The sequence below is a fragment of the Hippopotamus amphibius genome, chromosome 9 (genome assembly GCF_030028045.1).
Source record: "Hippopotamus amphibius kiboko isolate mHipAmp2 chromosome 9, mHipAmp2.hap2, whole genome shotgun sequence".
In the NCBI taxonomy this organism is placed as follows: domain Eukaryota; kingdom Metazoa; phylum Chordata; class Mammalia; order Artiodactyla; family Hippopotamidae; genus Hippopotamus; species Hippopotamus amphibius.
This window is the reverse complement of record NC_080194.1, coordinates 118,214,808-118,239,487: the sequence shown is the minus strand read 5'-3', so window position 1 is coordinate 118,239,487 and position 24,680 is coordinate 118,214,808. Positions and strand designations below refer to the sequence as shown.

Below are 24,680 nucleotides of genomic sequence, written 5' to 3'. Positions count from 1 at the left end.
GACTGGATTCTGGATTGGGAAAATCTACTTCATTGTATGTCCCTTCTTTACTAACCAGATTGGATTTTTTAGAAACGTACTCAAATTACAGATTTTTAAAAGACTCAGAAAAAAAAACACCCCACTTTCTTTTAATTTTGGTTGCTCACCAACAAAAATGGACGGCCAAAAGCTTATATGTTATTTATATCTTGATGAACAAATAAATTAAAAAAGAAAATGGACAGCCCCATAAAATGGCAACCTTCCTTTTAGAGGTATTCAAACACAGGCTGGAAGGGAATCTGCCAGACATGCCCTGGAAGATTTCTCTAGGGAGCAAGAGGTTAGCCTAGGGCACATCTAAGCTCTGTCAGCTCCAAGATTCACCTTTTTTTGTGGCACGAAAGGAGAAGGGAGCTGGGGGATATGGCTCCCCCAAAAGCTGCAACCATCCCAGACTGCTGGTATCAGACAGGACACAGCAGAATGCCCCATCTTACCGAGGCAGAGCTGAAGAGCCTGAGCTGCAGAGCCAGACAGACATGCAGACATGCGTGTGATGCTGGGTCAGCCACTTCTTTACCACAAAGCCTGGACCAAGTCATCTAATATCTTTGAATTTTTTCCTCATCTGTAATGTGGGAATAACGTCCAGCTTAAAGGGCTGTTGTGAGCCCTAGGTAGGCAAGTGAATATAAAGTCCGCAGGAGGGCACCAGGCACACTGTGAAGTGCCCAAGGAAAAGAAGCTGCCATTGCTGGAGGTGGACAGTGATCACCTTCGAATGACTTGTTTCACGTGTCAATCTTTTAATGTACAAACATAAAAAATGACAAATCAGAAAGCAGTTTTACACTGAACGAGCAGAGATGACTACATACAGCTCTTCTTGCAAACCCCATAACCAGATATTAAGTCAAGACAGTGGCTGCTCGATCCTAACCTACGAGGCTGAACTGTCCGACCCCATTCACAGCAGCATCAGAGCTTTGAGCAAGGCCAACCTTCTCAGGCCTTCACTTCTATGTCTTCCTACTAAACCAAGAGGCCAGAGCAGAACAGGAAGGGCTGTGCTATTACCCAGAAGAACAGCATTGGCAACTTCATTTATTCCTCAGGACTCTGTGCCCCCAGAATAATTTTAAGAGGCCCCCATGTACATATGAGAGTGGGCCCAATTACAGATATTTTGGTCTGAACTGTGAGGTTTATGGCAAACACAGGGTGGGTTGAATGGTTCTAGGCCAGGAAGCAAGTGTCACAAATGCTACATCTCCAGTGAAATAAGGTATATACTGCTGCCCCCAAACACCGTGAGGCAAGGCGTAGCTGCCAGACTAGTCCATCCACGTGAGAGACTTAAACCTAGGACTCTGCAAAAATAAAATCTGGATGCTAAGGACCCCCCTTTTAGTGAAAGCCAAGGCCCTAGAATAGAATGCTAGGAAGTCTTTTATTAGTCACTCTGGATTAAAATGACAGTTCAGGTCATTCTGGAAAGAAAAGAAATACTAACCATCCTCCCTTCACATTTCAGTAGCCAACAGGAATCTGGGCTCTGAAAAGTCACAAAACACTTTTTTTCCAGATTATGAGCAGTCGTGGCAACAGGCCAAAAGTGTGAGCAGCAGGGACGCTGAGAGTGGTCCCTGTGAGCAATGCTCACTGTGGTAGCTCATGGCCACAGGCGGCACACGAGTGTCACAACCTCCCTGCTGGGACAGAGTGCCCTGCTCCATCCAGCCACCCACAGGACCAAGGGGTGGGAGTGCTGGGAACAGATGAGTCTGTGTTCCACACAGAATGGTACAGAGTGACTGTTAATAGATACGGTTTACGCACAGCATTTGGAGACGACTCCTCCAGACGTTCTGTTATTAAAGTCTTAAGAACTTAGAGCCTGGGAGGATTGAGAAATTCTAAAAAATTAAACCAAAAAAAAAAAAAAAGAGGGTGAGAGGTGTCAAAGACACAAGAGCTCTTTGTAGATGCTGACGGCTCACTTCGTCCCCAAGTTCATATTAGAGCTTAAGTGAATTTGAGACACAAGGTGGAGACATTAGACCTGTGTCAACGGCAAAAACTTCTGGTAGTAGCTCTTGGTGACATCAATCATCAGCTCCTGGGTACATTCTGGGAGCTCCCCTGAGAAAAGTCCTGGGGAAAGAAAGACCTGGTCAACCACAAGGAGCTGGAGGGAGGCCCACATGCAGCTCTGACTTCTCCTGAAACCCCGAGAAGGCCCCTTTCTTTAGCCATGAATGTCTAAATACAAATACATAGGTTTTCCATCTTTGGTGCTAACAGAGTATTTCTACTGACCACATCTTCAAGATGATGTGAATTTGTGTGTGTGAGGGAAACAAATAATACTGTTTCCAAAATGCAGAAATATATTCCAGGTAAAAGAGGTTAGCACATTATTGCACAACCTGAAGAGTTAAGGCAAATCTGACTACATTAGAGGTTGTTTCCAGCAAGAATTCGTCCATACACTGGATTCTAGGGTGACGCCTGCTGGGCAAGTCAAGGTGGGAGCTCTCGAGGGAAGAAACTGCCCTGCTATTCATACAATGAAACTGAATCCAAGGCCCGAACATGCTAGATATGTTCAAATCACAGATGGGAGCAGAACAGAAACGTCCTGTAGGAAGATAAAAGATGGGGCGATCTTATTTAAGAATTTCTAGGAAAAAGGCGCTCTCACACACTATAGGTGGAAGTGCATATTCCTACAACCGCTTGAAGAGCAATTTGGGAATATCTAGCAAAACTTCTAAAAGTTCATACCCTGTGACCTGATAATCCAACTTCTAAGAATTTATTCCACAGATAATCTTGCCCAACCGCACAATATATGTACAAAAGCATCAATGTAGCAAAGTTTCTAATCATGAAGAAACAGGTACAACTTCTTTATAAAATATAAATAAAATCCATTATACCAGAGGATGATTAGTTATATTGTGGGACATTTATGCAATGAAAACTATGTAACTATTAAAAGGAATGAGGTGAATCTCTCCACACTGATAGGAAAAGATGCCCAAGATATACTGTTAAGGAAGCAAGTTTCCTAACAGAACAGAGAGTATAATTCTGTTTATATATGTAAAAACAGTTTCATATTATATACACAAACATATATACATACATAAACACACATATCTATATATACACTCATACGCACATAAAAACACACACATATGCTCCTGTATATATATACACATATAGAGAGAGAGAGAAACTAGGATAGAAAAAATGGTCTTAAAAGATACACAATTCTTACAGGCACCTTTTACAAACTAGCAGCCCATGTTAGATTTCCAACTATACGTTTAGTCTGTACAGTATTTAATCTACTAAAAAAAATTAGTACTCAATTAAAAATTCATAAACATCATACAAAAATTCAGATTTTTAGCTCCTCATCAAACACCAGAAGTTCTCATGATATCATGCCTGATATTCTTAAACAGCTATGATAGGGTACTACTTCAATCATTTACATGACCTGCCTGGTCCTGTGGACATCTGAGTTCTTGGTTCCTAACCCAGATCCTTTCTGGATGGTTTGCCTTTCATTTTGACTCAGTTTCATGCTGTGGAGGCTTCCAAAAATATGCTAGTTTTCTTGCAACCCTACGCCTCTTATAGCAGTATCTAGATGGTTAGCATTTGTTTGTGAAACCACACAAAATAAACGGGAAGTAACCTATCAGTGGACTCTAAATAAGGAGTCCTGGGAGTGCCCTGGTGGTCTAGTGGTTAGGATTCAGCGTTTTCACTGCTATGGCCCGGGTTCAATCCCTGGCTGGGGAACTGAGATCCCATAAACCCAGTGGCCAAAGAAAAAAAAAATTTTTTTAATAAATAAATAAATAAATAAATAAATAAATAAATAAGGAGTCTTATATGCTTGTCAAAGCTTCCTCCCTAACTCAACCTCTCTAGGCCTCAGTCTCCTCACCTATACAATTATCTCTAAGGTCCCAGGCAGAACCTCCACACAGTGTTTACCCAGATTTCAAATACCTAGCAGTACTTGCGGGCCACTGCCATCAGTGCTCAAAGACCATAAATTGGTTCTCAGGGCCTTGAATAAGTTAAAAGAGATTAAGATATTTCGCCAGCAATACACTTCTCACCTCAGATCAGATGCCTGTCTCACAACCACTAAAACAATCACCAAGACTGTTCTGATCTAGCTCTTGCTAAGAACTATTAAGCTCTTCCACAGTGGGAACTCAATATGGGGAGAATTACTAGATAAAAGTCTCTTCCTCCTCTGCAAATGCAGAGATGCATGAAAGAGCAGAATGGCCCATTTCCTCCCCAAAGAATCTTAGTGGATGATTTTGTGCATCTCTGAAATTTGTATTCAATGATCTGAGTAATGAGATTTTTTTTTAATTGGAAAAACAATTAAACCACCCAGTGGTTACATATCATATACTGTCAAATCTCTCTCTTCATATCATCCTCCATCTGTGAATCTGTGATGTGCCTTCGTGGGTGCTACCTGATTTCCCCTGTGTAAAACAACATGTAGAAAAAAAGAGACTATCTTGAGGTGGGGCTGGGGAATGTGAGGTTTCCTTCTTGCTTTTCGGTGTTTTCCAAGCTTTCTAGGATGAGCATGGATTGCTTTTGCCTCCTCACATGTTTGTGTGGAACTCTGAGCTCATGAGGGCTTTGCCTGTGGGCATTCTGTCAGCCAAGGTCAAGAGATAATGTATTTGCTTCTCTCAGGTGTCTTAGAGCTCTCGCTGGTCTTAGAACATGTTTTATGGTAACTTTTCAGTATAAGTTCAAACCCCAACCAATGTGAGGGTAAGGCCACAGAATTCTCTGGAGAGACTTTTTTTCCACCCGGAGCCCAGGCCAAGAGAGACATGCTTCTCTGTACTTTTCCTGTGCTGGTGGCAGAGTTGTCCTCCATCAACTTTTTACTGAGGGATAACCCTTCGAGAGCATCTCTCTGCCATGTGTGGGTGAGAGGCTTTACCTCTCATCCCCACATGAGCATCAAATCCTAAACCATGCTACTATGAAGACAGCATCAATTGAAGCACACTTCTAAGTCTGAATTTAGTTTCCTCTTTGCTTCTGAACCTTAATAATTTTCTTGTGAATCCAACAATGCATGTAAAAAGACACTAGCTATATTTTAGACAGCGTTTTTAAGTACTCTGTACCAGGAGAATGTTTAAGTTAGCTAGATCAACATACTGTTAGAGACAGAAATCTCACGCATTACTTTCGTGAAAGAAAACAAATCGAGTTTTAATAATCAACACCCGAGGTTACCTGGGCAGCCTGAGAAGACGGTGAACGGTGGGACCACGGTTTCTGGGGGTAACACTGTGTTGTCGAGAATTTTGCAACAGTCTTTCAACACACACCGGCGTCCCTGAAATTAAAATCTTGTTAATAGGAAACAGATCAGGAAATGGGAGTCAAAGTTGTCTTGTCTGTTGTGTGGAATATATTTATATTTTCTCCATTCATGATATCATATAATAGTCATGGACAGTGACAAGAGGTTTGGCCACAGTTCCCTACTGCAGGTGGTACCTGACGAGCAGGAGGTAGAAACATGAGTGTGTGTGTGTGTGTGTGTGTGTGTGTGTGTGTGTGTGTGTGTGCGCGCGCGCGCACACGCACACACTAGGGACAGTTCCGGTTATCTTAGGCATTTCAGACTAAATGAAATTCAATCTTCAAGAATTGCTTAATTTTCTTTCTTTCTTTTTTTTTAATTTAGTGGATGTCATTGTTTTGCTTGGCCAACATCCATTTCCCTTTCTTCTGGTAGCAGAACCTATGTTTCCCTTGGATACCTCCCCAGCCCCATTTCAGTCCATGTGTTTCACCTCCCATCCCAAACTCTAAACCCCAAGCCTGGCCACAGCCACTGGTTTAGGGAACTGGCATACAAGCAGATGATGAATCTCAAAGTCAGAGCTTCTGCTGGGACTACTGGGAAAAGAAGCTCTTTCCAGTGGGGTTTCTAGAGGACAGGACAGAATCCTGGACCAACCACTGGTTTCCATGAGGAAAAGACCTGACTGAGAGCCTCCCAGTGCGGGGTGGGGGGCGGGGGGGAGGGAAGGAGATTCTCATGACATCAACTGAACCCCTGGAGCCACTTGTGTAAAAAATTTGGATCTACTTCTGTACTCTTGGTCCATATTAGCCAGTACATTCATTCTGTACCTACCAGTTTAAGGTCTGTTTGTTCTTTTGTCAATTCCAACTGGGCAAGTCTTGGCACATTCTTTTGGATATGAAGTTATTAGTTCATTTGTCCTCCCATGGGTAAGTGCTAGTTATTAGAAGGTTTAGGCTGGACATCATGCTTGACTTTATCCACTGTCATCACTTTTCAATTCTGCCATCACCCATGGCATTTTGGGGGCAAGAAATAAGTTCTGGGAGATTCATCTGCTTCACGGACTAAGGGAACAGAGAGCCTTCTGTTCTAACTTTCAGTTAAAGTTATGTCTCAGACAACTTGCTGAGTAAATGAAAGTTTCAGTCTTTACCGATTGCATTTATATCATCCAGGCCTATAAGCTCACTTGTGTTCTGGTCAGATGATCTGATAAAACGTACCTGGCTGAGGATGTGTAACACCCAACAAACACCAGGATAATGCTAACCCACCTAGATCTTGGATTTTTCCAAAGAATATGAAAGACACTTTCATTTCGCTGTGTCCAAATCTTACCCCAGTGTTAAATACCTAACTCTTATGTATGTCCTGGAACTCCTGGGTAGATTGTCAAATGAAATTTTTAAAAAGCTTATACCGCTAAGGTCTGAATTTCTTCAGTGGCTAACTACGTTATCTCTAGCTGGGTGGATAACAGCCAAATTGGGCAACATCTTTAAGTCAGAAGCAAGTTATGACTGTAGTTCTTCATTTTTGCTTGGAAAGTTTTCTTCCATGAATTACCTGTTATTGGCAATATCAAAAATCAGGTAGCTGGCCAGCTCCCCGGTAACTCCCAAATTAACTTAAAGATGTCCTATGATGCCTAAGCTCCTAATAACTCAGACTAAGCACATGGGGCACTGAATAAAAGAAAACAATGTGCTGCATGTGGCAGGGTACAGTCACAGATAGGCACCCGTAGACAGAGGGCCCTGGAAACGAAGAGCAGTGGAAATGAACCTTCTCACCACCAGCCACCACACAGCCTGAGGGCACCTGCTCGTCTAGAGTTGGCCATTCTGCCCACCCAAAGAAATGTGCTCAACTGGGATTCAGAGAATTCTGGGTAAACTGATCAATTATATAGCAGCAAAATAAGAAATGCAGGTACTTCTTAGGCATGAATGGGTTAGCAATAGCTAAGGAGGTAAAAAGCTGAAACTACTTCTTTATTCTTTTCTGGAGAACTTTCCAAGAAGGAGTTAAGAACTACATGTTGCTACTATTACAGCTACTCATCTCTCCTTATGCAATTTACTTAGCAAGTTGCTTAAATCCTGTGAAACAGCATATAAAACCACGCCTGCAGGGATGCTGTCAAGACTAGAGATAAATGTAAAACTCATGGCATGGTAACAGTGCCTATGAATATTGCTTGTTAGGCTTTTTCTGCAGACATTTGGGCAATTCTGATTAAGAACCACACCTTCACATAATCCAAGCAGAAGTTACACTACCACATGAGATGCTACAGGAGATTCGTGTGTTATGGGGACAGCTGGACTCTAAAAAGAGTTCCTGCTAGCTGTGAGATTCTCAAAAGCTCTTTCTCGTGAGATTACTTGAGAATTTGTAAAGGCTCAGCAAATAAGTATTGCCAATACTAAACAATGACAATACCATGAATTGATGTATTGAAAAGTGATACAAAAAGCAGAGCATCTAACAATAGGAGTAGAATTCCCGAAGCAGTGGGAACAGCATTTGGATTTTAACCATCCAGACATTTGGCTCTGGGGCTAAAGGACCAGGCTACTATGGCAATGTCTTCATGTTGCGGAGGAAAATATTAGAAAAACTCAGCTGTGGCTTGGGAAGCCAGCTTTGGTCAAACAGTCAGAGTGAGGGGAGAGGATGGATTTCTTCTCCTTTTCCTCAACGTCAGGCTGAACCACAGATGTTCTGTCTCTAATACATGCTAAGGAACTTCTCTGGAGGAGAATATTTGGCAAAACTACTCCCCTTAGTTCTGAGTAACAAGTCAGACTGGAATGCTTTTCTCAGCACTGGGGTTCTCCATTGCACTGTCTACCTTTGCTCTCATGGCTCCTGGAATGTGACTGTATGGTTTCTGCAGGTTTTCCGATACCTTAGGGTCCGAGTCTTATCCAGAGCAGAGAACTGACTCTGTATTAAGGGGAGTGGCCATTTAAAAGCATGAAAGGGGTCCTGGCTTTCCCCAGAATCTGAGGGACAAATATAAAATGTAAGAAACACTTTCCCTGAAAATTTAGGCAGTTTGGGTCTGATCATTAACATTCTTACTCAGGATGGTCTCAGAAATCCTAACTGAAGTCAACCTCTTCATCTATGAAATACCAAGAAATTCAGCCTTGAGAAGCCTTGGTTGGGTTAAACAAACTGATGTCCAGGCACCTGTGGACCAGGGTCTTACAGGTTCTGCTGAGTGAGGGGCCCCCTTGCACCTGGCACGCCCGGCACCCTCAACTACATGCAACTCCCTTAACATCATGCCCTTTGATGACTCTGACTCTTACACGTGCCAATCTCTTCCCTGAAACACTCATTCTCCTCTCGTCTATGAGCCAATTTCTATGCACCCTTCAGGATCCCCTCACCCCACTAGACTGTATGATTCCTGAGGTGAGGCAACAGGTAGGCCACATAGAGGCATGGCTATTCATACCTCTAGGGCTCAAATCCCTGCACTACTATTTACTAGCCTTGTCAAATCCCCTAATAGCGAAGGTCTTCAGTCTCCTCACCTGAAAACAGCGCTAATAGTACCTACCGCCCTTGGATGGTTGTGAGGATTAAATGAAATAATCAAAGGGAAGAGTTTAACATCATGTGGAAGAGGCTCCATAAAGGTTAGCCATGATTATTAATGCCTAGGAAAATCTCCAAATACAATAATAATTCTGGTAGACCAGCAGACCAGAAAGGATTTCTACCCTGCTTGATGACAGAAGCAGAAACCCACTGATGTGAGGGACAGGAGTAGAGGGGGAGTGAGGCTGCTCAGCCAGCCAAGTCACCATACTCACAATCACACAGTTCTTGCCAACGTGAACATAAGAGCCAATCTGAGCTGCGTTGACCACACAATCTTCCTCAATAAAGACATGGTCCCCAATATGTAAAGGAAAAAATGCAACGCTATAGAAGAAAAAGAAGAGGAACAAAGAAAGGTCAAGGTGATGTACTTTTGGTCAAGGTTCATAGAACTAAAGATCATAATCTCAACTCCATCATCTTGTCTTAATAAGTCTGCTCCTAGCAAGGAAAGAATCCTCCTAGCAATTCTATAGTGTTGAAGAACATGCATGTGACTACTAAATCGAAATCAGAAACATTAGACCAAGCAAATGTGCAAGGAAATAGCAAAACAGTAAGGGCAAGACTTTCAAAGCTAAAAAACCTGGTACCAAATAAAAATGAATGACTGTTTTGCTCAGTCCTGCCTCCTCTGAAAATGCCCACAGATTACATTTTTATTAACCTGTTCCATAATGCTTCAGGGGACTGATGTAAGGTTCCTGGCATATAATTCCCAACACGCTAAAAATTTATATATTGACTGGTTTTATTGAGTGTCTACTATATGCCAGAGTCTATGTCAGGAACTGGGGAATATGATGGCGAGCCTGAGGGACGCGATCCTGCCCATGAAGCTTACCAAGAGAAGAAAAAAGGGGTTAAATAAATGATTAAATAAGCAATTAGTTACAGCTGTGATAAGTGCCACAGAGGAAAAATAACACAGTATGAGAGGATATAACAAAGAGACTTTACCCAGACTGGAGGTTTGGTAAAAGCTTAATTGAAAGTGACATTTAAGCCAAGACTTAAGGAGTTAGTAGGCTTCCTCCAGACTGTGACATCGTTCCTATTCTCCAGGACTCCACAAATGTCACTGACAGTAGTCTGTGATCATATTTATAAGAAATTTTGGTACCTTGGGATATAAAATATTTGGACTAGAACTAACATAAAGCAGCTGGATTCTCACTGGCTCTTTCCAGTCCTGTGTTCTATTTTGTCAGGAATAGTTTGTCAGAGATGATACCTGTCCTCCACAGACCTATAATTTACTTAAATCTTCCTTAATTCATTTGCATTTTTAGTCTGGACCCCTTGTGTGGCAAAGGATTCCTTGATCTTATAGACTACATAAGTACTATTAACTCCTTAATTTTAAATTAAAAACTCCAAACTTGATACTATTAGCTGCTCCTGGTACTGAGATATAAAGGGGAGGAAATCGACATTCATCTTTTATTCATGTGTTGCTATTTATACTTTCATATTTCTACATTTCTCATGTGGACTATTCTAATTTACACATCCCTCCATTCTCCAATAGCTCCTTGTTCATTCTCAGTCCTCTTCCTGGACCATATCCAGCCCAGTAATGCCTTTCTCAGGAGGTGGAGTCAAAATTCTAGCAGAACATCAGTCACTGCATGAAACCATGAAAGGGCATCACACGGTTTTCTGGTTTCCCTTCAACAGTCTTCTTTTAAAAAAAGAAAAACTCATTTATTTATTTATTTTGGCTGTGCTGGATCTTTGTTGCAGCACACAGGACCTTTGTTGCAGCACGCGGGATCTTTTAGTTGCGGCACACAGGCTTCTTAGTTGCCGCATGCAGACTTCTCGGTTGCAGCATGCGCACTCTTAGTTGCAGCATGCATGCAGGATCTAGTTCTCTGACTAAAGGATTGAACCCAGACCCCCTGCATTGGGCAAGCAGTCTTACCCACTGGACCACCAGGGAAGTCTTAACCCCTCAAAAGTCTTCTGAGGGACTTCCCTGGCGGCCCAGTGGTTAAGACTCCGTGCTTCAACTGCAGGGGGTGCGGGTTCGATCCTTGGTCGGGGAAATAAGATCCCACATGCCATGCAGCACGGCCAGGGGGAAAAAAAAAAGACTTCTGAGCTAATGAGCAAATGTTTGCATTTGAATTTGACATGATTTACAATGACTCCCTGCTCCAATTCCTGTACATAATGAAAGCCTAGAGCCCAACATCACTATGGGAAACACAGGACGATTCCTCCATGATATACACCTAAGTATGATAGTCTGAGTTAGCTGCCCTCTTGTCTGTTCCTCCCTAACCATGTTCATACCCCAGTGACAGGAGTATCCTATTATATAGTGGCTCTCATGTTATAGCATCACATTTTATAGTAGCTAATTAAATATTAAATAATAATATTTAATTATTTCCACCACTAGATTGTTGTTTTTTTAATTGAGCTGTAGTCGATTTCCACTATCATTTAAGTTTCAGATGTACAATATAGTGATTCACAATTTTTAAAGGTTATACTCCATTTATAGTTTTTTTTTTGGCTGCACCATGCAGTACACGGGATCTCAGATCCCTGACCAGGGATCAAACCCTCAACCCCTACAGTGGAAGCGCAGATTCTTAACCACTGGACCGACAGGGGAGTCTCCTTGATTTATAGTTATTGTAAAATATTAGCTATGTTCCCTGTGCTGTACAAGATATCCTTGTAGTTTATTTCTTTTATATGTAGTAGTTTGTACCTCCTAATCCCCTACCCCTATCTTGCCCTCCTTCCCACTGGTAACCACCAGTTTGTTCTATATATCTGTGAGTCTGTTTCTTTTTTGTTACATTCACTAGTTTGTTTTACTTCTAACACTAGGTTTTGAGACCTTATTTTATCCATCTTTATAAGTCCAGCTTATAATCTAGTGACTGGCATAAGGAAAGCACTCAATAAAGGCTTGCTGAATTATTGGATGAAAAGCAGATGGAGCGAATATAGGAAAATGGTACAAATCAACCAGTTTGCAAGGCAGAAATAGAGACACAGATGTAGAGAACAGACATATAGACATCAAGTGGGGAAAGTGGGGGGGAGGGTTGGGGGGGAAATGAATTGGGAGATGGGGGGATTGCCATATATACATTACTAATAAGAAAAAAAATATCAAATTGTACACTTTAAATATATGCAGTTTATTGCACGTCAACTGTATCTCAATAAAAGTTCTTAAAGGAAAAAAAAAAAGCAGATGGAGCCATGGGTAGGAGCTAGGAGGGCACAGAGAGAGAGGGGCAAACAGAATACCACCATATCACCAGCATAGTGGTCGGTTTTCCTGTCCTGTCCACGCCCTTTCTTAGACCATCCTTATTCCTACTGAGAGATCAGTGGGCCTAACTTGACCCTGCCCTTTGGGTCAAAGCTGTTTAGACCGGGGGTGGGCACTTAACTCAAACTGAGCCAATCAGATTCCCTCTCCCAAGATTTTGTTAATAGGACCTAAAATCTCTGGTTGGTATCCGTTGGAAGCCTAAATGGAGAAGTGATGTATATAAAGGGCTGAGGCAGCAAGGCTGGCTCCGTGAGAAAAGAGGGAAGATAAAGATGAAAGAAAAAAAGAGGGAAGCAGAAGTGCAGAGAGGGGACCTCCCTGGTGGCGCAGTGGTTGAGAATCCACCTGCCAACGCAGGGGACACGGGTTCCAGCCCTGGTCCACGAAGATCCCACATGCTGCAGAGCAACTAAGCCCACGAGCCACAACTAGTGAGCCCAAGCGCTGCAACTACTGAAGCCCGTGCACCTAGACCCCGTGCTCTGCAACAAGAGGCGCCACCGCACTGAGAAGCCCACGCACTGCAACGAAGAGTAGCCCCTGCTCGCCACAACTAGAGAAAGCCCACACGCAGCAACGAAGACCCAACGCAGCCAAAAATAAATAAATTTAAAAAATAATAAATCTTAAAAAAAAAAAAAAGTGCAGCATGAAGGACAGTTAAGAAACAGTATAACCTCGGTGACAGAGCCCTAGACAGACAGACTAGTGGTCTTGATTCTGGCTAGCTATACAATTCCAGGTTCTAGTCCCTTGTGAAGCCTGGCCCCTTTTCCTACCCTTAAATTCCATCAAATAGTCCTGTGTCTCTTTAATCAGAATCCCCTGTGCTTTCGCCAGCTTAAGTGGATTGTTGCTGGCACCTAACCACCAACTAGACTAAGACAACCACCACCAGAGTTGTGTTCATTACAGTGAATTCTTACTTGGTGTCCCAAATAGTAGTGTAGACCTGCTCCTTCCCCACAACTCAACACATGGATATCACCACCAGCAGCAGCATCTTGCTGCAGACTGAAACAGGTCACTAAATTACATACCCTTTGCTGAATTTCTTGAATGGTGGCCTTATGACACTCCGACTTTTCACAACACAATGACGTCCAACTCTTACATTTGCCAGATCCCCTCGGATAATACAGTCGTTCATCACAATGGTCTATAAAACAAAGCATATTTTAAAAAGCTACTACCAACGCTTAAAACATAACAAAAAAAAAAGAGTAGGAAACAAGACACATTAAGAGCTATGCTATGCTCGACTGAATCACATGTTCTGTCAAAAGGGATAACTTTTAAGGTAAAGAGAACTGCCCTCATAATGTTGACTGCAGTTCAAGATAGTCTCAGTACGTCATAAGCTTTCCCTTATTATCCCATGAACAGGACTCAATGGACGGACAAACATTTATTGAGAATACCTGTAGTAGACCTGGTCTGTGCACCTCCTCAGATGCACTCGGCTCCACCTGCCCCCAAGCCTTGGCTGCTTGCTCAGGGACAGCCCTGGCTGCTCCCACCTTTGTCTGATCTCCTAACACTACTGACTACCTCCAACTTCATGCTCCAGGGATGGACTCATTGACATTCTGCTTCCTATCCCAATTTCTGGGCTCAGATTAAGTGCTACACAGCAGGGTGTGATATCTTGCTTCCCCAGAGGTTGCCAGGAGGGGCTGAATAAGACAGCCCAGAAACTGGGGGGAATTAATGCCCCACACTTGGTAAAGAGCAGGCATTCTTGAAATGTGTGTTGAATAAATAATGTTTAAAAAAATAAAGTGTGCATGGGTGGGGTGGCAGCTGGGAAAGTAAGCAAGGGACCAGATCATGAGGAATTATATACACTGAATATATGAGTTTAGACTTTTTTCCCTAGCGGATATAAGGAATCAACAAAAGATTTTAAGCAGAGGATTAACATAACTGAATCTTCATTTTAGAAATATCACTCTGGAAGCAGTCTGGAGCCTAAACGGAGGCAGGTAAGACTGGAGAGGAAGTGGCCCTTTTGATGGATCAAGGTGAGAAGAGATGCTAGGCCTTACCTAAGGCAACAGCTGTGCTTCAGGAAAAGAGAAATAAATAGGAGGTAGAGGAATCTGAGCAAATCTTTAGATCTGACTACCAATTTAGAGGAAGGAGAGGGGGACAGAGAGCACATTAAACAACACTGTGTAAACAGAATCAGCCAAATTCAGAAATCTGAAAATCCTGCAGGACAGTAAGCCACTTTCTGCGACATATAAATGGTATGTGGAGAAAAAGGAGGCAGGGAAAGAGAACTGTTACAGATTCAAAGACACTTAAGAGACACATCAACCAAACAGTAATGTGTGTTTCACCTTGTTTGGATCCTGATTTGAACATGCCAACTATACAAAGAGATCTTAAGATACTAGAAAGACTGAACATGGACTGAGGATTAGATGATATTAGGGAATGATTAAATTTAAAAAAAATACATTATAATAAGGGTCCTCAATACATTTTTAAAGTCTTTAAGTATTAGTGATATATATTGAAATTTTTATGGGTGGAATAATATTATGCTTGCAGTTTGATTTAAAATATTCCACTCTACTCCAAAATTGGTTTGAATTTAGCAGGTGAGTATAGAGATGAAGAAAGAATGCCAGAATATTACTAATTGTAGAAGCTGGTGAAGGAGTACACAGGGACTCATTATATGTTCTCTCTACTCTTATATGTGTCCTAAAAGTTCCATAAAAACACTGCTTATCTATAAAAAGTAATGAACTACTAATCCATGAATATATCCAACAACATGAATAAATCTCAAAAACACTGTGCTGAGTGAAAGAAGCCTGACTCAAAAAAAAAAAAGGTACATGATTCCACAGACTTGAGGACACGGATGGGGGGAAGAAGAACTGGAATGAAGTGAGAGAGTAGCACTGACATATATACACTACCAAATGTAAAATAGATAGCTGGGGGAAGCTGCTGCAGAGCACAGGGAGATCAGCTCGGTGCTCTGTGATGACCCAGAGGGGTGGGACAGGGAGGATGGGAGGGAGGGGATATGGGGATATATGTATAAATATAGCTGGTTCACTTTGTTGTACAGCAGAAACTAACACAACACTGTAAAGCAGGTATACTTCAATAAAGATGTATTTTTTAAAAAAAGTTGATTCCAATTACAGGAAACTCTAGAAGATGCAAAACTAACCTATACTAGTTTCACATAGGTTACCTGGGCAAAGCTAGAAGGCCTGACTGCAGAGGGACACAAGGAATCTAGAGTGATGGAAATATTTTACATCTTGACTCTGGTACTACTTGCACAGATGTCCACATCAGCCAAAACTTGTCAAACTGCATATTTAAAATGGGTACATTTTATTGTATGTAATATACCTCAATAAAAATGATTTTTTAATGTTCCATTATAAAATATTTAAAAATAAAAAAAAAGAAGAGATTCTATATGACTCGGTCATTGTTTAGATGTTGGGTAAGAGAAAGAGAATCTAGGACAGGGTGAGCAATTCCAGGAATTAGATGATAAATTCAATTTTGAAATGCTGACTTGAAGGAATCTGTGGGATGACCAACAGGCAGTAGTAAATAAAGGTCTGGGGCCCAAGACAGAAGCTCAGGCTAGAGAGGTAGATGGGAACACCCCAAATAGAGGTGAATTTAGGTAAATCACTAGCCAGAACACCAGGCTTTGAGAAGATTCTTAAAAAGAAATGGACTCACAGAGATAAACTATGGTCAACTAATCTATGTCAAAGGAGACAAGGATATACAATGGAGAAAAGGCAGCCTCTTCAATAAGTAGTGCTGGGAAAACTGGACAGCTACATGTAAAAGAATGAAATTAGAACACTTCCTAACACCATACACAAAAATAAACTCAAAGTGGATTAAAGACCTAAATGTAAGGTCAGACACTATAAAACTCCTAGAGGAAAACATAGGAAGAACATTCTTTGACATAAATCACAGCAAGATCTTTTTTGATCTGCTCCCTAGCATAATGGAAATAAAAACAAAAATAAATAAGTGGGGGCTTCCTAGGTGGCGCAGTGGTTAAGAATCTGCCTGCCAGTGCAGGGGACACGGGTTCGATCCCTGCTCCAGGAAGATCCCATATGCCACAGAGCAACTAAGCCCATGTGCCAAAAAAACAAACAAAAAAAACAAACAAAAAAAATAAGTGGGACCTAATGAAACTTCTAAGCTTCTGTACAGCAAAGGAAACTATAAGCAAGACGAAAAGACAATCCTCAGAATGGGAGAAAATGTTTGCAAACGAATCAACAGACAAAGGATTAATCTCCAAAATATATAAACAGTTCATGCAGCTCAACATCAAAAAAAACAAACAACCCAATCGAAAAATGGGCAGAAGACCTAAACAGGCATTTCTCCAAAGAAGACACACAGATGGCCAAGAGGCACATGAAAATATGCTCAACATCACTAGTTATTATAGAAACACAAATCAAAACTACAATGAGGTATCACCTCACACCGGTTAGAATGGGCATCATCAGAAAATCTGCAAACAGTAAATGCTGGAGAGGGTGTGGAGAAAAGGGAACGCTCTTACACTGTTGGTGGGAATGTCAGTTGATACAGCCACTATGGAGAACAGTACAGAGGTTCCTTAAAAAACTAAAAATAGTTCTTTTCCGCTTCCGGTGTCCCCCACAGCCATGGCTGCCGCCGCCGCTGGCCCTGGGGCGCCCCTGTGCCCGGACGAATTGCTTCCGAAGGGCGATGCCGAGAAGCCAGAGGAGGAGCTGGAGGAGGAAGACGACGAGGAGCTAGACGAGACCCTGTCGGAGAGACTGTGGGGTCTGACGGAGATGTTCCCGGAGAGGGTCCGGTCCGCGGCTGGAGCCACTTTTGATCTCTCCCTCTTCGTGGCTCAAAAAATGTACAGGTTTTCCAGGGCAGCCTTGTGGATTGGAACCACTTCCTTCATGATCCTCGTTCTTCCGGTCGTCTTTGAGACTGAGAAGTTGCAGATGGAGCAACAGCAGCAGCTGCAGCAACGGCAGATACTTCTAGGGCCTAATACAGGGCTGTCAGGAGGAATGCCTGGGGCTCTACCTTCACTTCCTGGAAAGATCTAGATTGTTACTGCTATGTTTGACCTGTCTTGGTGGGAGAAGTTTGAAAATTCAATAGTGTTTGAACTGCTGATTATTGGATTTTTTTTTTTTAACTTTGGCACATTGATCTATCTAAATCTGGTGGGGAGAATTCTCCTCACATTGTCTCATGGAGACTCCTCACTAGCAACAGTGCCCTCCACGCTGTCCCGACTTATTTCTTCTGTCCTCACTCTGATACCAGAGTGCAGCAATGCAGACGGTTACTCCAGCTCTGGCCATCCCACCCCTTTCACTAAATTATCTTCTGGACCGAAGATCTCCTCACTATCCCACTGAGGGGTAGGAATTGATGCCATCAGGAAGGACGCATCCCTGACTATTAACGACTGTTTGGTTTTTAAGAATGGAGATGTTGGGGAGGGACATGCACACAAGATAAAATACAAAATGCATTACAGCTGTACTGTAAAGCAGTCACTGTGAATGTCTATGTATGTTAGAAAGGATGGAGGGAGGGCTGGCAGCAGCTTCAACCACAAGATGGGGGCTGTGGAGGACAGAGCAGGAGCTCATTTCCTCTGCATATTTCAGCTGTTAGACGTGTGTGTGTCTAAAAGAAAAAAAAGTCAGTGCTCACTTTTTGTATTTAAATATTAAAAATAATTCCAACCAAATGTCTTCCAAGTGCTTGTGATACGTATCTTGAAATTACTTAAACCATTTTTAGAAGAGCAAAGAAAATGGCCCCTCATATTTCCTCTTACCTAAGCCAGCATCACTATTTTACACTGATTGACCCCTCAGGCCTAAGTTAGTTAAATTCACAAAGGTAAGAAAAATTCATCTTTGGTCAAGAACCTGAGTTCAGGCAATTGCTTTCAGTACACAGTTTACAATGATATTATAAAATTATAAAGGTGGAATTCTCTGGTTGTCCAGTGGTTAGGACTCTGCTTCCACTGCAGGGGACACATGTTCGATCCCTGGTTGGGGAACTAAGGTCCCATATGCAGTGCAGCATGGCCAAAAAACAAACAAAACTAATAAAGGACTTGTAAGGAAAAAAAAAAAAAAAAACTAAAAATAGAGTTACCATATGACCCAGCAATCCCACTCCTGGGCATATACCCAGAGAACAGCATAATTCACAAAGACACATGCACTCCAATGTTCATTGCAGCACTATTTACAATAGCCAGGACATGGAAGCAACCTAAATGTCCATCCATAGATGAATGGATAAAAAAGATGTGGTACATATATACAATGGAATATTACTCAGCCATAAAAAGGAACAAAATTGGGACATTTGTAGAGACATGGATGGACCTAGAGACTGTCATATAGAGTGAAGTGAGTCAGAAAGAGAAAAATAAATATCGTATATTAACACATATATGCGGAATATAGAAAAATGGTACAAATCAACCGGTCTGCAAGGCAGAAACAGAGACACAGATGTAGAGAACAAACATATGGACACCAAGTGGGGAAAGCGGAGGGGGGGGGAGTGTATTGGGAGATTGGGATTGTCATATATACATTAGTAAGAAGAAGAAAATATCCAATTGTACACTTTAAATACATGCAGTTTATTGTATGTCAATAAAAGTTCTTAAAGAAAAAAAAAAAGAAATGGGCTCATACCTGGAAGACTTTACCAATCTGACCTGCATGTGTTCAGTCTATAAAATCTCTTTCGGTAAAAAGAAACTTTCACATCTGCTACTGATTGTAAAGTATTATAGTTCCTCCTGGTTTGGGGGTTTTTTGTTGCTGTTTTTTTTTTGGCTGTGCCACAAAGTTTGTGGGATCTTAGTTGCCTGCCCAGGGATCGAACCCAGGCCCCGGCAGTGAAAGCGCCAAATCCTAACCACTGGACTGCCAGAAAATTCCTCTCTTGGTTTTTAAAAGCCATCTTCTTCAAGCTTAGAGAGATGTCTATTTCTAGTACGTAATTCTTTCACATGAGATCCATAATTTACTTCAATCATTGTTTTCAGTTTGTGTTTCCATCCACAATCAGAGAAAATGACTTCCTTTTCTTTTGGAAGAAAACAGAATACCACGAGTTCTGAGTATTTGGTAACGGCTGTTATTGTTTTATTGTGTTTTAAGTAAAGATAACAATCTTAATCTGGAAATAAAGAAAACCCATATAAGTCCCTCAGTCAGTCTAAATTACACTCCCACCAAGGGAGCAAACACATGAAAAACATAAGAAGGAAATGATATCACAGATGGTCAAAGAAATTTAGCAAGAGGGATTCAAACCCTAGTTTCCTATCTCATAAAGAATGGAGCTAAAGAAGAGAAGTCAGATTAAAAATAGAGGCAACAGGGTGTTAAAATGAAAGGAGGTTCCTAAAAGACCTTACAGCGAGGAAAACAGTATTAAAGCAGAGTTCTTTGAACTCAACAAGGACAAGGCAGAGGTGGCAAGTTGGAGGTCTGAGGGCTGCACCTACAAACTGTTTTCTTTGGCCCTTGCAGCCATTTTTAGCATTTAAATTAGATGCTATTATGTGAATAGTAGGACATTTTACATTTTAATAAATCCAGATTTCCAGTTTGTTTTGAGAAAATCAGAAGCTCTGGAAGTACAGGTCTGCATTCCCACATGGCAACAATCAGCTCGAGCTTAGCTAGGTCCTGTATTCTCCACTTCACCAGGCCCCACCACCCTCTCTGGTTCACACCCAATCCTCTTTACTCATCTGACATCTGTCTCTTCCTGCAGGCACCGTGATACCTGACGTAAGGGCTCAGGAAAACAGAAATGTCAAAGCTCTGAGAGGGCCAGGGGCTGGAAACGAAAGCAGATTGTTCATAACAACAAAAAACTGCAAATGAAAGAACTACCCATAGGAGACAGATAAACGGAATTGTACATAGCAGTGGAAATGCATAAACCACAATGAAACTTAGAAACTGAGCTGAGAACGTTACTTACTAAGTGTAATACAATGTTTTCTATTGTCATTATTAGAATAAATGAGTGTAAAAATAGTAAGTCACAGAAAACCAAGTAAAGCGAAGCAATATACATTATTTAGAAATACACACACAGTCAAAATTTTTTTTTGAGAAATAAAGAATTTAGGGCTTCCCTGATGGCGCAGTGGTTAAGAATCCACCTGCCAATGCAGGCGACATGGGTTCGATCCCTGGGCTGGGAAGATCCCACATGCCTCGAAGCAACTAAGCCCATGTGCCACAACTACTGAGCCCATGCACCACAACTACTGAGCCTGTGCTCTGGAGCCTGCGAGCCACAACTATTGAGCCCACATGCCACAACTACTGAAGCCAGCACACCTAGAGCCTGTGCTCCACAACAAGAGAAGCCACTGCAATGAGAAGCCCGTGACCTGCAACGAAGAGTAGTCCCCCGCTCCCTGCAACTAGAGAAAGCCCGCGCGTAGCAATGAAGACCCAATGCAGCCAAGAAATAAATAAATAAAATTTATTTTAAAAATGAAAAAAAAAGAAAAAGAATTTATAAGACAAAAAATTCAGAATAGTGGTATCCTCTTGGAAGGAGGTAGAGGAAAGAAATGGGAGAGGAACTTCAGGTGGTACTGTATTATTATGCATTGATTATGTTCCAGTTCTTCCGTTCAATGGTGCGTTCATGGTGTTGACTTAATTTTTATGTTTCGTAAGATATATATTGCACACCAGTCTTCTGTGTACACCAAATATTGCCAAATAAAACACCTTTCAAAAAAGAAACAGAGGGCCCCAAATAACCAAAACAATCTTGAAAAAGAAGTTGGAAAACTCTTATTTCCTGATGATATCAAGCCTACAGTAACCAAAACAGTGTAGAACTGGCATAAGGACAAATATTTCAACTACAAAATAGAATTCAGAGTCCAGAAAGTAACCCATACCTCTGTGGCCAGATGATTTTCTATAAGGATGACAAGACCATTCAATGGGGAAAGAACAATCTCTTCAGCAAATGGTGCTGGGACAAGTAGATTTCCACACCCTCAAAAATTAATTAGGACCCCAACCTCACATCATATACAAAAATTAACTCAAAAGGGATCAACAGCCATTTACATACAAGTGCTAAAACTGTAAAACTCTTAGAAGAAAACATATGAGTAAATCTTCAAGATCTTGGGTTTGGCAAGGATTCTTAGATCTATGACACAAAAAAGCAACAAAAGAAAAAATAGATAAATTGGACTTCATCAAAATTAAAAACTCTTGTGTATCAAAGAACATTATCAAGAATGTAATCTACAATCTACAGAATGGTAGAAAATATTTGCAATCATAAATCTGATAAGGATTTAATATCTAGAATATATAAAGAACACCTACAACTCAACAACAAAATGACAACACGATTTTAAAATGGTCAAAGGACTGAAGAGACATTCCCCCAAAGATATGCAAATAGCCAATAAGATAAAAGATGTTCATCATCATTAGACATTAGGGAAATGCAAATCACACTAGTATAAATAATAGATAACTAATAAGGACCTATTGCATAGCACAGGGAGCTCTAGTCGGTGCTCTGTAATGACCTACATGGGAATGGAGTCTAGAAGAGAGTGGCTATGTGTATGCAGATGGCTGACTCACTTTGCTGTACAGCAGAAACTAACACAACATTGTAAATCAATGATACTCCAATAAAAAATAATTTAAAAAAACACAATGAAATATTGAATACCTTTCATATCCACATCTGAAAGAAAAATGAGGATTCCCACTGCATTGCGGTGGGAATGTAAAATGGTGCAATTTGGCAGTTCCTCACAAAGCTGAAAAATAGAACTACCATATGACCTAGCCACCACACCCCTAGGTGTATACAAAAATAACTGAAAACAGTTACTCGAATATATCCTTGTATGTCAATTGTTCACTGCAACATTACTCACAACACTGGAAAGGCAGAAACAATCCACATGTTCATCAACAGATAAACAAAAGGTACATATATACAATGGAATATTATTCAGTCGTGAAAAGCAATAAAATTCTGACACATGCTAGAACATGGATGAGCCTTGAAAACATTATGCTAAGTTCAATAAGCCAGCCCAAATAAGGACAAGTCTTACATGATTCCACTTAAATGACCTATCTAGAATAGGCACATTCATAGAGACAGAAAGTAGATTGAGGTTAGCAGGGTCTGGAAGGAAAAGGGAATGAGAGTTATTCCTTAATGGGTTCAGAGTTTCTGAGTAATGAAAAAATTCTGGAAATAGATATAGTGCTGATGATTGCACAACACTGTGAATGTAACTAATGTCAATGAACTGTATACTTGAAAATGGTTAAAATGGCAAATTTCATCATAGATACTTTATACACACACACACACATCCTTCCTACAAAATCACAGAAAATGTTTTGGAATTAGCTGAAGAATTTCAAAAAAACCCCACATACTTGCTAATTCTGCACTGAAACAGTGTATCTATAATTACTAATTATATCTAACTACCAAATTATATTCCTTTTCCATTAAATCTCATGGTATGATGGGGTAACAGAAACAGTAATCGTGTCTCTACTGAAAATATCTGTGATCTCTTGATTACAGTGAGATTATTTTATCTCTAGAAGTTAGAGATGTAATATTTCAAGGAAAACTGAGTGTCCCTAATGGCAGGAAGAAACTATGGTGTTTGTCAAGCTCAAATATATCTTGATATTTTCTCTGGTTCTGAAGTTCTGGTTCCATTATCATCCCAGGTTTATACTCATCTCTCTGCTATTTCAATGTATTCAGACTACAAGATTCTGAGCCTTGCACATTTCATTTTTCAAATGCTTTTCATATTTTAGTTATCTTTCCCAACTCTCACATTAATTTTAAGTCTCAGCTAATATTGGTCATTAATTAGTAAACAGATAATTACATAAGTATCACTTTAGTTTCTATACTAAAATACTCTGTTGCCTATTTACGTTCTGTGTCCAGTAATACAGGACACACTACAATACTGTGTAATAATTTCAGTTCTGGATGCCATTGTATTTTGTTCCTGGACTACCAGAAAAAGGGTTTTCTGCTGACTCTTTTTACTTCATCTTTTTTGTATTCAAAAAATCCAATTTGGAGAATTAAAAAAAGACAGAGAATTTTAGAATATACAGCAATAAACGGGAGACACAGCAGTCCATTTGCCCTGCTAATGTGATGATTAGTGCAAAGTAAGTATAAATATGCATCCTGGAGCTGGCTCTGTCCCTTACCTTGCCATTGAGGACGATGTTCTGACTTCCACACAATACAGACTGGCGACTAACTTTGTTCCCAGATGCCTGAAAGGAAAGAGCAGAAAACCAAGGTGAGCAAACTGAGTGGGTTCTGCGCTACAGGTTTCCAACAAGAAAGCTCACATTGGAGAGAAAAGGACTTGAAATGGGGTGTAGTCTGCAATGGAATAAGTCCAGGATATCAAAAAAAAAAAAAAAAAAAAAAAAAAAGCAAGGATGAGTTAGGAAACTAGGGATTCAAGGGACAGATCCAGAAATTGGATGTGGTATGTCTACAGCCTAACTCTCATTTCTAGGCTTCGGTTTTACAGCCTTAAAACCAGGATGATGGCTTTAGCAATATCACAGAGTTGTGAGAATTCAATGAAAAAATAATGAGTAATGCTGATTGAACACTAACCCTGTTTCGAGCAATTCACACACACCATGTATTAACTATAAAGAACCTAACAGTCTTTAGCACGTAGTAGTAAATTATGACACGTTCGTGTTTTTTGTTTTTTTTTTTTAAAGCTTTTAAAAGGCCTGAAGCCCAGAGCTGTAATTAATATCAGGATGAAGGAGACTGGTCCTGCTTTCTGGAAGGCATTTTATCTCTACGAGGAAATCAGGAATAAATTTTTCTTTAAAGCCTAAACTGGCCATGCAAGCAATAAGCAAACAAAGCCAGACCGTACGTGAACTCTCATTAGGTCATCTCGGACTAAATGCCAGAGGTACCCGGGGTGGGGCAGGGACAGGATGGAGACGGCGGCCTCAGGGGACGCAGGCCTAGAGAGGGGAGGGCAGATGTCTGGACACGCGCACCGTCTCGATGTACTCGGACTTGTTGTAGAGCAGCTCGCCCAGCTCCATGGCCACCAACTCCTCGGCGTAGCTCCGACTCCCGTCAGGGACTGTCAGCCCGTCTGTCGGCCGGAGACGCTGGCTACTTCCGGCGGCTCCTCCACTTCCGCTCTCGGCAGTCTGTAGTCTCATCCATAGCTCGGCTCTCCGCTAGGTGGCCTCGCTCCATTGCTCT

At 41.2% G+C, this 24,680-nt stretch overlaps 2 protein-coding genes across 2 annotated transcripts; one reads left to right on the top strand and one right to left on the bottom strand.

Moving 5' to 3' along the window:
- Positions 1-771: 771 nt before the first annotated feature.
- Positions 772-24,624, bottom strand: DCTN5 (dynactin subunit 5). The gene is made up of 6 exons (XM_057747729.1): positions 24,467-24,624; positions 23,636-23,704; positions 13,346-13,464; positions 9,211-9,322; positions 5,293-5,395; positions 772-2,139 (listed from the first exon to the last, which is right to left on the bottom strand). The coding sequence occupies exons 1-6, from the start codon at positions 24,512-24,514 to the stop codon at positions 2,042-2,044; spliced, it is 549 nt and encodes a 182-aa protein (XP_057603712.1). The 5' UTR covers positions 24,515-24,624; the 3' UTR covers positions 772-2,041.
- On the top strand, positions 16,983-18,075 carry LOC130860021 (mitochondrial import receptor subunit TOM22 homolog). Its single transcript, XM_057747730.1, has one exon. The coding sequence runs from the start codon at positions 16,997-16,999 to the stop codon at positions 17,417-17,419; it is 423 nt and encodes a 140-aa protein (XP_057603713.1). The 5' UTR covers positions 16,983-16,996; the 3' UTR covers positions 17,420-18,075.
- Positions 24,625-24,680: the final 56 nt, after the last annotated feature.